The sequence below is a fragment of the Bufo bufo genome, chromosome 3 (assembly GCF_905171765.1).
Source record: "Bufo bufo chromosome 3, aBufBuf1.1, whole genome shotgun sequence".
Classification (NCBI taxonomy): domain Eukaryota; kingdom Metazoa; phylum Chordata; class Amphibia; order Anura; family Bufonidae; genus Bufo; species Bufo bufo.
In genome coordinates, this window is record NC_053391.1 from 16,698,611 (window position 1) to 16,713,397 (window position 14,787).

Sequence of the window (14,787 nt, forward strand, 5' to 3'; positions counted from 1 at the left end):
ATCGCGAACGCGCGTTCACGAGACGTCCCAGCCGAAGTTCGTCCATCACTACTGACCAAGCGTGGAGCCCAGGGTTCGACTACCCATTCTAGTTTTTTTTTGGTTGTGACTTGGGCTTTCTTCTTTTTAGTTGGTCCTTTAACCATAACGCTCAACAAGCCGCCAAGTTTGAAGAAGATCCAGATGAAGAACCGCTATGTGACGTCTGGAGGTAGCTTCAGCCCCAGGCACTGCTTTGGAACGTACCGCACAGCTATAATTATACCACACAGGAATAGAGAGTCTCACCTCCGAAGCTTGCTCTACTACCTTCACCCCTTCCTGCAACGCCAACAGCTGCACTACACGATATTTGTGGTTCATCAGGTAACGTGCATTTCTCAGCATCGTCTCTTGTAAATTTTTATAGGTTTCTTGGTTTGAAGTTCTTGGTTTAGGTCAAAGGACCCCAACCGTTTAAGGGCTCTTTCACACTTGCGTTCTTTTCTAACGGCATGGAGTTCCGTCGTTGGGGCTCTATGCCGGAAGAATCCTGATCAGGATCCTGCATTCTGAATGGAGAGAAATCCGTTCAGGATGCATCAGGATGTCTTCAGTTCCGGACCGGAACGTTTTTTGGCCGGAGAAGATATGGCAGCATGCTGCGCTTTTTGCTCCGGCCAAAAATCCTGAACACTTGAAAGGCATTAATCCGGATCCGGCCTTAAGCTAAACGTCGTTTCGGCGCATTGCCGGATCCGACGTTTAGCTTTTTCTGAATGGTTACCATGGCTGCAAGGACGCTAAAGTCCTGGCAGCCATGGTAAAGTGTAGTGGGGAGCAGTATACTTACCGTCCGTGCGGCTCCCGGGGCGCTCCAGAGTGACGTCAGGGCGCCCCACGCGCATGGGTGACGTGATCACATGGACACGTCATCCATGCGTATGGGGCGCTCTGACGTCATTCTGGAGCGCCCCGGGAGCCGCACGGACTGTAAGTATACCGCTCCCCCGCTCCCCACTACTACTATGGCAACCAGGACTTTAATAGCGTCCTGGCTGCCATAGTAACACTGAACGCATTTTGAAGACGGATCCGTCTTCAAATGCTTTCAGTTTACTTGCGTTTTTCCGGCAAATGGAGTGCACGACGGATCCGGACAACGCAAGTGTGAAAGAGGCCTTACATTGGTAAGATCCTGGTAAATAAAAAAAACAATCTGCTTGGTAAGGACCTCCTACAATTTATTTTTCAAAAGAGATTAAAAGGGTAATAAAAAAGAACCCCCGAAGTGTATTCAGACCCCTAAATCTGAGCCCAGATGATCTAAAAAGGACAGTATTTACTTAACTCTTACTCTCGGCCACCCTCACCCTGACCTGCTCACAAATACTGATGTAAGTCTAAAACAACCAGTCACTGAGCCAAAACTCTTGTTGGTGTCCCACTAAACCTGGATGGGTCAGGGATCAGCAACCTTGGCACTCCAGCTGTGGTGAAACTTTCACTCCCAGCATGCTACATTCACTTATATGGGAGTACTCACAACAGTCTAGCAAGTGTGCATGCCGGGAGTGGTAGTTTCGCCACAGCTGGAGTGCCGGAGGTTGCCGATCCTTGGTCTAGGTGGTGTTTTTTTTTATGAGGTTTGCACAGCCCTAATTGTTTTGTGAAATTATATTATTGTACCATCTTATGTTACTAACAGACCTTCTGCCCACACTTGCAGTACCAGTTGACTTCAGCTTGGGATTCTTCTGAGCACATTGCACCTGTTGAGGTCCCTCATCACCCTCCATCAATAAGCTTCAGGAACCCCGATGACTGCTCTTCTTCTGGAGCTGTACTTTCCTTAAGAAGATGACTTATCATTTTGGTCCAGGTTTCTTTTGCTCCCAGCAGAGGAGGCCCAGCTTTTTACTGCTGCTGAGCTCTACCTCTGGCGCAAGATGAGATGCAATGGGCTGGGTCGCAAACCTATTTTTGAGGAATCTCCATATTCTCAGACCATGAAGAGTCCTGGTCTTATGCAACTTTCTTTTTGCTTTTTCCTTTCACGTTCTAATGCCAACTCCAGATGTTATCAGTAGGCAGTTAAGTGGAGTAGTACCATGAGTAACCTTAGATTAAACCTTAGATATTTTTTTTTCTTCTTTTTGTTTTGTTATACCTTCTGCCTTATAGTGAAAATTAGCCATTGTGGGAGGGACTCGGCAGCTAGTGTTCAGCTCTTTGTTTCTTTTCAGTATGTTCTTCTCTGTTCACATCCAAAGCTACAGTAAGTTCAGAATTCTGTTTTTCTGCTAAAAGATGGCAGTAAACTGTGGATGGTTGGGAGATACACAGCTCAGCTATCCAGAACATATTGCTGATTTTTATTACTTTTTTAAAAAAATATTTTCTGCACTCGGAGGCCCCGCTCTGAGTTTCCGTGGTCTCGCGCTTTGTGGTGAAGCTGCTCGTTATTCCCAGATGCCTCCACTTCACAGTAATAGCGCTTACAGGTGACCGGGGCAGATCAGAAGTGTTACAGATTGGTGTTTGGCATCCTATGGCACTGGCACGTTGGGCATATACACCGCAGATCTTTCACCTTTGAATTTAAACCAATCTCATCCAAAAACTGCACAAAGATCAGCAGAATAAATTGCCATATATAGCGTGAAATGTGCAGCAAAATGCAGGTAACTCCATGCAGATTTTAATGGGAATTTTCTGCACCCTTTGGTTCTGTACAGACTGTCTCCAATTAATTTTCATAGGGATCCACTAGCTTTTGTTTTCTTTTTTCATTTTGTAAAAGAGAAATAACTTTATTTAAAAAAAATATAATTTGCATTGCCCATATATTTTTTACTTTTATATGGTCAGGTCCCATTATTCTGACCACATCCTACTTACGATGTCTACGGCATGTAGCTCATGAAGGACGTCCTGTGTGCTGAGCTGGCTCGGTGGGTATATAAGGTGTGTAATAGGCTGTCTGCACACATATCCCTCAGTGGGTATAGAAGGTGTGACAGGCTGTCTGCACACATATCCCTCGGTGGGTATATAAGATGTGTGATAGGCTGTCTGCACACATATCCCTCGGTGGGTATATAAGATGTGTGATAGGCTGTCTGCACACATATCCCTCGGTGGTTATATAAGATGTGTGATATGCTGTCTGCACACATATCCCTCGGTGGGTATATAAGATGTGTGATAGGCTGTCTGCACACATATCCCTCGGTGGGTATATAAGGTGTGGTAGGCTGTCTGCATACCTATCCCTCGGTGGGTATATAAGGTGTGATAGGCTGTCTGCACACATATCCCTTGGTGGGTATATAAGGTGTGATAGGCTGTCTGCACACATATCCCTCGGTGTGTATATAAGGTGTGATAGGCTGTCTGCACACATATCCCTCGGTGGGTATATAAGGTGTGTGATAGGCTGTCTGCACACATATCCCTCGGTGGGTATATAAGGTGTGGTAGGCTGTCTGCACACATATCCCTCGGTAGGTATATAAGATGTGATAGGTGGTCTGCACACATATCCCTTGTTGATTTCATGGGTAAATGGGGCTATTTTTTCAGAGTTGCAGGAAAGGAAAGCTTTACTTTTTCCTATTAGCGCCCTACGATCCCATTGTGGTGTGAGAGGGTAATAAAGTGACAAAGAGCCCCCCCCCCCTCTGTTATGGGGATGCTGCTATTGGCTGCAGCATCTAAGGAGTTAAATGGGCCAGGATCGCAGCTAGATCCAATACTGTACGTTGCCCGGCTGTAGATTGTAGCCCATGCTTGTGCCCGTGCCAACCCCTTGTCCTAACGTTACCTGACGGTGCGGGAGTCTGCCTTCACTGGGACGTACAGTTTTATTGTGGAGGTGACATGGCTGTGTGCCTGATTCTATACGTATATAGTGTATGAGGTGAGCACCTACGTTTTAGTTTTCTGGTCTTTTTAGGGTCCATCACGTTTCAGGCCATTTCCCCCGGCGAGGGGCAGAGAAAGTGATTTGTTTATACACATAAGATTCCTCCTATAACTCTTCCTGGCAGTTTAGCGGATAATAAACCCCCCTTTTATTCCCTGCGTACAGTGATAAATCCCGGTTAGGATAACACTGTGTCACCTTCCTTTTCCTCCTGTAATGGTCCGTGAAATAGTCACCACTTCCATTACTCCACGAGGCAGATTCTCCTCAATTTCCCGGCTAACAGCGACATTCATCTTCGCAGGCGGGGAACGCAACGTTTAACCGGGCCAAGCTCCTCAACATCGGCGTGAGAGAAGCGCTGCGCTACGACAGCTGGGACTGTTTAATCTTACACGACGTTGACCTCATTCCGGAAAATGACTACAATCTGTACATATGTGACGAGTATTACCCCAAGCATCTCTCCAGCGCCATTGACAAATTCCAGTACAGGTAATGCACTGCGCATGCTGCGCCGGGTCATGGCTGCCGCACACGCTAGGAATGCCGGGCATTTTGGCACTGCTATTACAAAACCACTCATCTGTTATATGGGTAGAATACATTGAATAGATATACAGATCTAGCAGAGCTGAACCTGTCATTGGAATTACAGTACCTTCTGTACATGGATAGAACGTTACTTCTGTCTGTGACTGCCCTCTAGTGGATATTTTATGTAGGATGCTGTGCGCTCTATAGTTTTAACAGATGCTGGAAGGATTCACATAGCGGTATGAATAAAGCTCCAGTGTGTGACCGTCATGTTATATGTCACAGATTGTACGGCATATATTCACTGTGATTATAGATGTTGTCTGTCATCGAGATAGAAATATTACTTACTAGTCTAGATACGCATTTTCATATATAGTAGCAGCATTATAATAGTGTCACGGTCCCTCAGGTGACTGGTGTCAGGAGATCAGAGAGACTGGCTGAGTGTGGAGGAATCTAACAGCCTTCTTGATTTCTCTTCATTCAGTGTTGATAGGGTTAATGACCACTTTTCTTTTCTCAGCTGTTGCTCAGTGGTCATCACTTCTACCCTTTTATAGTCTGACCCCACCCTTCTGACTATGCAGTAGATAGCTTCATTTAGGTTTGGCTGAGCTGGTGTGATGTCGTCTCTGGTGTTCCTGTTCTTCCATCTCTACAGAAGTTAAGTGTCGCGTTTGTTTGTATTTTTTATGATCCCTGTTTTTGTATCTGGGCCTGAGACAGAGACTTCCATTCATCTATCTGGGGAGGAATGGGTTGTCTCTGGTCCTATACTTATTCCAGGGCCTTATAGGGAAATCAGGGCCTAGGTATACTGCATATGAATATTCCTACCTTCAAGGTCTATTCATATTGATAGGTAGTCAGGGCCCGGATTAGGGTTGTCTAGGAGGTGACCTGTTTCTTCCCTAGTTTCCAGGCCCAGTTTCTGTTCCCCTTCCCTCCTGTGTTCGGTGTGGAGTCTTCCCCCCCCCCCCCCCCACACACACACACACACACACACACACACACACACATTCTTGTGGATAGGAGGCAGTATTATAGTAGTTATATTCTTGTACATAGGAGCAGTATTATAGTAGTTATATTCTTGTACATAGGAGCAGTATTATAGTAGTTATATTCTTGTACATAGGAGCAGTATTATAGTAGTTATATTCTTTGTACATAGGAGGCAGTATTATAGTAGTTATATTCTTGTACATAGAAGCAGTATTATAGTAGTTATATTCTTGTACATAGGAGCAGTATTATAGTAGTTATATTCTTGTACATAGGAGCAGTATTATAGTAGTTATATTCTTGCACATAGGAGGCAGTATTATAGTAGTTATATTCTTGTACATAGGAGCAGTATTATAGTAGTTATATTCTTATACATAAGAGGCAGTATTATAGTAGTTATATTCCTGTACATAGGAGGCAGTATTATAGTAGTTATATTCTTGTACATAGGAGCAGTATTATAGTAGTTATATTCTTGTACATAGGAGGCAGTATTATAGTAGTTATATTCTTGTACATAGGAGCAGTATTATAGTAGTTATATTCTTGTACATAGGAGCAGTATTATAGTAGTTATATTCTTGTACATAGGAGCAGTATTATAGTAGTTATATTCTTGTACATAGGAGCAGTATTATAGTAGTTATATTCTTGTACATAGGAGGCAGTATTATAGTAGTTATATTCTTGTACATAGGAGCAGTATTATAGTAGTTATATTCTTGTACATAGGAGTAGTATTATAGTAGTTATATTCTTGTACATAGGAGCAGTATTATAGTAGTTATATTCCTGTACATAGGAGGCAGTATTATAGTAGTTATATTCTTAACCATATTTCTTTTTATTGAAAGAAAAAAGCAACGGCCACAGGCCTAGATATGACAGCAATATGATGACAATACATTACACAGTGCCTATCATGTAAACATATCATATACAAAAACCGGATATAATCACATTAGTCAAATCAGAGTCTAATAGCAAATAAGGAGAGGGAGGGATCAAACAGAAAAAGAAGGAAAAAAGGAAAAGGGGAATAGGGAAGTAGAGGACTTCTGCTCTTTCTACGTAAAATTCCTATATGCTTTCCATGGAGACCAAATTTTTAGGAAGCGTGGGCGTGAATTTGTTTCCCAGTGCGCCAACTCCTCAAAACGGTAGATCTGATCCACCTTGTCAGTCCACATGGGGAGATTTGAAGGAGAGTCATTTTTCCAAAGGAAATGAATAAGCAGTTTAGCTGCTGTAAGCAACATCGTTGGAAGATCATTTTTGGCAGGCGTGAAGGTGGTGTTAGGGCACCATAATAATATAAGTTTAGCATCCAAGGTGATCTTGGTGTCACATAATTGATTAATTAATGTCTCAATTGACTTCCAAAACGGTTGGATTTTCTGGCAGAGCCACCAAATGTGTGACAAAGAACCGGTTTCTATACCGCATCTCCAACATACCTCCGGCACCTCTGGGTTCAATCTATGCAGGAACTCAGGAGTTTTATACCACCTGCTAAGGAGCTTAAAGGAGTTCTCCTGAATTCTCACACATCGGTTAAAGCCATGTGAATGTGCCAGAATAAAAGCTCTCTCCGGCTCCGTGAGGCTCAAAGATAGCTCCCGTTCCCAGGAGGTCACAAATCGGAGCTCCGGGGGTAAAGAGGAGAGCAGTTCTTTATACATCAGAGATAGCGGTCTAAAAGGGGGCTTGTTTGCCAAAACCTTCCTCTCGAGCCAGGAGGGTGAGCTTCTGCCAGAAAAGGATCCAGCACATAATTTAATGTCTCTCCTAAAATTCGCCACATGGAAAAGTGGCGCGACCTTAACCTCGGGTAGGTCCATTATTGAGTCCCAATTCAAACTACCGTCCGGGAGAAGGACATCTCGCAGAGTCATGTCAGCGAGCCTAGACCAAATCCCGGAGGGGGTTAAAATGGAAGGATGAATATGGCTCTGTAATAATTTAAGAGGCATACAGGGATTTGGCAAACTAAACGTCTGGGACTGGACCATTTTGGACCACTCTACTAACATACCCTTCCAAACAGGGGAAGAAGAGCAGTGATTGGCTGAAAAGGGTTTAACACCCCATAAAGTAAGTCGTTCATGGTTAGTGAGTAGTGCAGTCTCAAGGTGAGAGCAAAGGGAACTAGACTGGTAGGATAGTACACTTACACATCTAAGAGTTGAACAGCTGAGTAATATAATTTCACAATCCGGCAACCCAAACCTACGAACCTCCTATCCTTGTGAGGACTGAGTAAGCAATATGGGGCGATTTACCATTCCATAGGAAGTGTGTGAAAACTCTGCGAAACTTTTGCAAAATATGAGTTTGGTAACCATATAGGAGGGATTGCAACAGATAAAGGAATTTTGGAAGTATAAAGGTCTTGAGATAGTTTTTCCTCCCGACCCATGAGATAAAGGGAGTTTCAGATTTTGTAGGTGGGCGCGGACTGATGAAGGTAGGTGTGTAGTTAAGGGAAGCAAGGTCTTGGATATTAGCCGAAATGTGCGTCCCCCAAGAAAGTTATGTCTCGGGTGGCCCAAGTAAACGGATGTGCTTTGTTGAGAGCATTAATCAAAGATGGGAGCAAGAGTGTTAAGTGCCATAGATTTCCCATAATTGATCTTAAAGTTGGAGACGAATCCAAAGTCTTCGAATATATTCAGCAACTTAGGCAAAGCCTCTCTGGGGTTAGATGTCATGACCAAAAGGTCATCCGCAAATGCTGCAGTAACATGAGTGCCAGAACCCACCTGAAGGCCTTTAATATCCGGGTCTGCCCTGATTTTACATAAAAGAGTCTCCATCACTAGAATAAATAGTGCAGGAGACTGGGGGCACCCCTGCCTTGTCCCATTGGTGATGCGAAATGGCGGGGATAATGCACCATTAACTTTGACCATGGCAGAGGGGGCCGAATATAAAGTGTGTATAGCAGTAATAAACTGGTCAGGTAAGCCAAACCTCGACAGGGCCAGAGACATATACTGCCAGCTGACCCTGTCGAAGGCCTTTTCCGCATCAGTACTCACCAAAACCAGAGGCTTCGAGGATCTCTTGGCCCAGTTTATAAGGTGGAGTAACCGCACTGTGTTCTCAGACCCCTGTCTGCCATGGACAAAGCCTACTTGCTCTCCATGAACAATGTCAGGGAGAACATCTTGAAGCCTGGTGGCCAAGATTTTCACCCACCACTTCACATCATTATTAAGCAAGGAGATCGGCCTATAATTACTGCAGCAAGTCGGATCCTTATTCTCCTTATGTAGGACAGTAATGTGCGCCAATAAGGAGTGTGGCGCAAGGGAGCCTCCAGTGAGGAGATAATTGCACAAATTCCTATAACGGGGGATCAAGACATCCTTAAAGGATTTATAATAAGTGATGGAGAAACCATCTGGGCCCGGGCTTTTACCTGAGGGGATGGACATGAGCACTTTATGGATCTCAGAGTCAGTGACGGGCCTAGTCAGGTGAGACGCCTTGGTTGAGGATATGGAGGGAAGGTCCAGGGTCTGCAGAAATTTATCTGTGGCTTCTGAGAGATCACTAGGAGTGGCCCCATTAGGGGAGGGTAAATTATACAAGGCCTCATAAAAGGCACAGAATGCCTTGGCAATGTCTGGGGTGGACTTGTGTACATTTCCCTTGGGGTCCTTAATAGAGGAAACAAAGGAGTCAGCGAACTGCTTTTTAGCTATGGCCGACATCAGTCTGTTTCCTCTATTCCCATGAGCGTAGGCCCTAAACCGTGAGCGTAGCACCAGCTTCGCTGAAGTGACATTTAGCATATTTCTTAGATGCGTTCTGGCTTCTGTGAGTTCTGCTAGGGTGAGAAGAGCCTGTGATTCTTTGTGAGAGGATTCCAGGCGAGCAATTTTTGTCAATAGGGCGTCCAGAGCTTGTGTCCTCTGCTTTTTCACAAATGCCCCTAAGGTGATGAGTTCTCTCCTTAGCACTACCTTATGAGATTCCCATAAAATGGATGGGGAGGGGGGTGATTCTTGTGTATCATTAAGCGTGAAAAATTCAGAAATGGAGGTTTTTATTTTAGTAGCGTGGATGGGGTCCAGTATCAAGGTATCATTTAGACGCCATACACGTTCCTTTTTCAACTGGTTAGATAAGGAAAAATTGATGATAACGGGAGCGTGGTCAGATAGTGTAATGCTACCTATTTGTGCCTTGGAGACATTACGTATATGCGACTCAGATAAGAACAAGTAATCCAACCTGTGAAAGGAAGATTTGGCATGGGAATAATAAGAATAATCTCGGCCATTGGATTTAAGGAGCGCCAGACATCTAAAACCTTTAGTTCTTCAGAGAGATTTTTAACTTTCTCAGAAGCTATAGGAAACAGACGGTCTGCCTGTGGAGGTGTCAATGGCAGGATCCAGGGCAACATTGAAATCACCCCCCAGAATCAGCAAGCCTTCAGTAAATGTAGACAGGAGACTTATGGTCTGAACGAGCCATGGGACTTGGCCTCTATTAGGGGCATATAAATTGGCAAATGTCACAAGAGAATCACCCAGAGCACCCTTTACGAAGATGTACCTGCCCTCTGGATCCACAGTAGTGGCGGAGTGCTTGAAGGAAAGCTTTTGTGCACAGCCACACTAACCCCTCTACTGGCAGTGCTATAGGTACTGTGGAACCATTGGGCAAACCCTCCTAGGAGGGAGGTTGGGGACTTTACACCCGATTTAAAATGGGTCTCCTGCAAAAAAAGCTACTGAGACTTTGTCTTCTCAAAAGGAGAGAGAGGGGTTTGAGACCTTTTGCATGGCTCGTTCAGCCCATGTACATTTAGTGAAGCAACTACAACCGACGTCATTTCAGCAGTAAAACACAGGGTTGCCAGCGTAGATTATCCATGAATACGCATAGTAACATATATAAGACTAGGGCAGAGATAGGGATGGGGAAAAAGGGGGACAAATAAATTAAAATAAGGTAATAAACCAATAACAAAATGAACCGGTGAATAACCAGCTCAGAAAACATTAGATCAGATGAGAAGTGAATGCTTCACTTATCGTCAGCTCAAGACAGGATTAAGCTAACGAGGGGGCAAGTAAAGCACCTTGCGGTCACTAACAATGGACCAACAAAAATATGTCCAGCATAGGTAGTTCGCCGGTCTTCACCCTTCATGTGGGGGCCATATCTGTAACAACAGGAATAACGTCCAGCAAAAGCATAGGCGTATCTCCATAACAACGTGTTATGCTAAGCAAAACTACAGCATGAAATACTAAGGGACACGTTCCCCATGTTAACTTCAAAACATGAAAATGGAAGGCAGACACCTCCAGGTCTGGAGAAAGTGGGCAACGACCTCATAGACCAACATACGTAGACAGAGAAAATGGAGTTCAGGTGGGGGCCTTATCCATCCTACCCCTTCCCGAGCGATCTGGTTTCCCAGCTGAAATCTTCTGCCAGGCAGCGGCACGAGGCGGAACAGGTAAAGGGCCATCTTGGTCGGCTGGGAGCCATGAAGGGATGTCGACAGGAGGGACATCCAGCGATTTCCAGACGGAGGCAAGATCTTGAGGAGAGCGTACGGTAAGTAGTTTACCATTCTTGGAAATCGCCAAACCGAAAGGGTACAACCATCGGAATGGAGTCGAAGACTTCTTCAGGATGTCCAGAAGGGGCCTCAATAGGCGCCGTTTGGCCAGTGTAGATGGAGCAAGATCCTGAAACATTTGAATCGGGGTATTCTCATACTCCAGGACTTCTGACTCACGCTGTTTCTTCAGGAGAGCTGCTGTGTCGACATAGCTCAATAAGCCACAAATCACGTCCCACGGTGGTTCTTGTGGCTTTGGCCTGGGGCGCAATGCTCTGTGTATTCGCTCGATCACGATGCCAGCCGCCCTCTCCGGGCCCAACAGCTTTGAGAATATTTTGCGCGCAACTGACGGCAAGGCCTCAGCCGCAAACGACTCTGGTAGGCCCCGTATGCGAATATTCCGCCTGCGGCTGCGGTTCTTTTGGTCTTCCAATTTTAGGAATGCTTCATTTAGTAAATCCTTGTGAGCCGCTAATACCTCTGAGGCTTTACTTTCGTAGGCCATGATGTTTTCTTGAGCGGACTCCAGTGAGACGACTCTCTCTCCTAGATGTTTCAAGTCGTCTTTTATGTCCGACAAATCTTGCTTAAGAGGCGAGAGGGCTGATTCAGACTCTCCTGAGGGTCCGCTCTGAGATTGGCGGATCTCTGGGTCGCCTTTCTGAAGCATCGGAGCCACTTCCCGCGTCGGAGAGGTCTCCTATATCAGAATCGTGGGTAATAGATGCCGCCATGTTAGGGCCTCTCTGTGCAGCAAGCCTCGGTGTTTTCCTAAGGAACTTTTCCATCTCTGGTTGTTTGGAGTGCAGTGGGGTGGTCTCTGAACTTCCTCTGGTCTTATCCTTGCCAGTCTTCCCCATAATAAGGCAAATTGTAAGCTTAATTAGGGCAAATGAGCCGGAATGCTGGAGGAGCTCAAGCTCGTGCGGCCATTCAGCAGCGTGGCTAGGCTCCGCCCCCCATAGTAGTTATATTCTTGTACATAGGAGCAGTATTATAGTCGTTATATTCTTGTACATAGGAGGCAGTATTATAGTAGTTATATTCTTGTACATAGGAGAAGTATTATAGTAGTTATATTCTTGTACATAGGAGCAGTATTATAGTAGTTATATTCTTGTACATAGGAGCAGTATTATAGTAGTTATATTCTTGTACTTAGGAGCAGTATTATAGTAGTTATATTCTTGTACATAGGAGCAGTATTATAGTAGTTATATTCTTGTATGTACATAGGAGCAGTATTATAGTAGTTATATTCTTGTACATAGGAGGCAGCATTATAGTAGTTATATTCTTGTACATAGGAGCAGTATTATAGTGTCACGGATGGTGTACAGGAAACAAGACAATACCATATAAACAATGTCTCTCTGGATCCACAACTAAGGAACAAAGGGAGACCCCTGCAATAGACCTGCCGCTCTCCCTCACTGCTCAGCCTATGCGAACACCCCAAAGGTGGATGGCCGCATATCCACGTTCCTCGGCTATCTATTACCTGAAGACCCTACAATAGTGAAGGGACACGACCACCGGCTCCCTACACTGACACGGAGGGAGTCAGGGTCACCTGGATCCAGAAAAGACAAAATCATAAATACATAAACAGCACTTATCTTGCAGACGACTGAGGACTGGGAACTGGGAACAGCATGCACACACACTCCAGGAAGTTGTATCAGCCGCACACTACTGCATTATGGGGAGGAACTTAAAGGGTAGCAATCAGTCCAACTGCATGACAGCTGAGATAGACTAACGAGATGAGAAACTAAACCAAAACAAAGAAATTCAAGGAGGAGGATCTGAGAAGCTCCTGTGAGCGCTTCTCAGCTGTCTGGCTGTGACATATAGTAGTTATATTCTTGTACATAGGAGCAGTATTATAGTAGTTATATTCTTGTACATAGGAGGCAGTATTATAGTAGTTATATTCTTGTACATAGGAGCAGTATTATAGTAGTTATATTCTTGTACATAGGAGCAGTATTATAGTAGTTATATTCCTGTACATAGGAGCAGTATTATAGTAGTTATATTCCTGTACATAGGAGGCAGTATTATAGTAGTTATATTCTTGTACATAGGAGCAGTATTATAGTAGTTATATTCTTGTACATAGGAGCAGTATCATAGTAGTTATGTTCTTGTACATAGAAGGCGGTATTATAGTAGTTATATTCTTGTACATAGGAGCAGTATTATAGTAGTTATATTCTTGTACATAGGAGGCAGTATTATAGTAGTTATATTCTAGTACATAGGAGCAGTATTATAGTAGTTATATTCTTAATCAATTTTCTTTTTATTGAAGAAACGCAAGTAGTCATGTGATAATTCAATCACTTAAATACCAGGCGCAGCTGGACAAATGCTTATTCACTAAGCGCATCAATTCAAGTGTAGTGGTGACATACCTCAAAAACATATGGAAAAGTAAAGACAAGACATGGTAAGAGGGGAGGGGGGAGAGAAGGTAAGGGGGGGGATAGTAGTTGTCTATCATATGCTTCGTGTGAATCTAGAAATTGCGGTAAAGCTTCCAAGGGGACCATGTTTTGATAAACATTGCTCTAGAGTGAGTCTCCCAGTGTGCAAGCTCTTCACACCGGTAAAGCTGATCCACCTTCTTGGTCCACATTAAGAGGGATGGAGGAGAATCATTTCTCCATAACAATGGAATCAATAGGCGAGCTGCTGTTATAAGCATAGTCGGGAGATTTAACCTTGAAGGGGTCAGCGTGTCATTAGGGCACCATAACATTAAGAGCTTTGCGTCTAATCTAACCTGGGTATTACACGTCTTATTTATAATAGTTTCGACCTCTACCCAGAAAGGCCGGATCTTTTCACAACTCCACCATATATGAGAGAGAGAGCCAAGATCTCCTCCGCACCTCCAGCAACGGTCAGGGATATCAGGATTAATCTTATGAAGATATTCTGGTGTTTTATACCATCTCGTGAGCAATTTGTAGGAGTTAGCTTGTATCTTAATGCAACGATTGAATCCGTGTGAGGATAAAAGCTTTCTCAGGTTCTGACAAAGTCATGGATAACTCCTTCTCCCAGGCTGAGAGAAACCATAGATCTGGAGGGGCGGAGGAGAGCAGCTCCTTGTATAATGTGGAGAGAGGCTTCCGCGGGCGCTGGGCTTGTGAAATCTTCCCTTCCAACCAAGAGGGAACATTTGTGGGTCGTGGGATATTTTCAATAAGCGTTAGGTCCTTTCTAAAGGCCATAACTGCCAAAAAGGAAGCCTTTTGGACCCTTGGAAGAGCGAAAACTTCGCTCCAATTTAAAGCACCAGACTCAGCTATAATATCCTGAAGCTTGAGGCTAGGTAGTAGGGCCCAAATTCCTGATGGTGCAGTGGTGGTGGGGTGGATATGGGCCTGAAGCAAGTGCAGGGGGAGATTCAGACTAGGGAACTTAAGGACTGAGGCCTGATATAGTTTGGACCACTCTAACAGTAAGCCTTTCCACAGAGGCGAGGCATAAATGTTATTAGCAGTACTTTTCCGCAAACCCCATAAGACCAGTTTATCTTTATAGGTGAGCATATCACACTCCAATTGGGAGGCAAGATTGAGAGGGCGCCAGGAGAGGAGGCTTAGAGCTCTGCTTATCATTGCCGCTTTATAGTAAAGGTATATGTCTGGCAGGCCGAAACCTCCCAATCTTTTCTCCCGAGTGAGGGTGGTGTATGCTATTCTGGGGGACTTACCTGATCATA

General features: G+C 44.4%; 1 protein-coding gene across 2 annotated transcripts in view; it reads left to right on the forward strand.

Moving 5' to 3' along the window:
* Positions 1-14,787, forward strand: part of LOC120994388 (beta-1,4-galactosyltransferase 3-like) — a 462,074-nt gene that overhangs the window by 424,273 nt on the left and 23,014 nt on the right. For both annotated transcript variants that reach the window (XM_040422909.1, XM_040422908.1), the window contains exons 3-4: positions 131-366; positions 4,212-4,402. In XM_040422909.1, the coding sequence (XP_040278843.1) occupies positions 131-366; positions 4,212-4,402 (427 nt within the window). The remainder of the gene's footprint in view (positions 1-130; positions 367-4,211; positions 4,403-14,787) is intronic.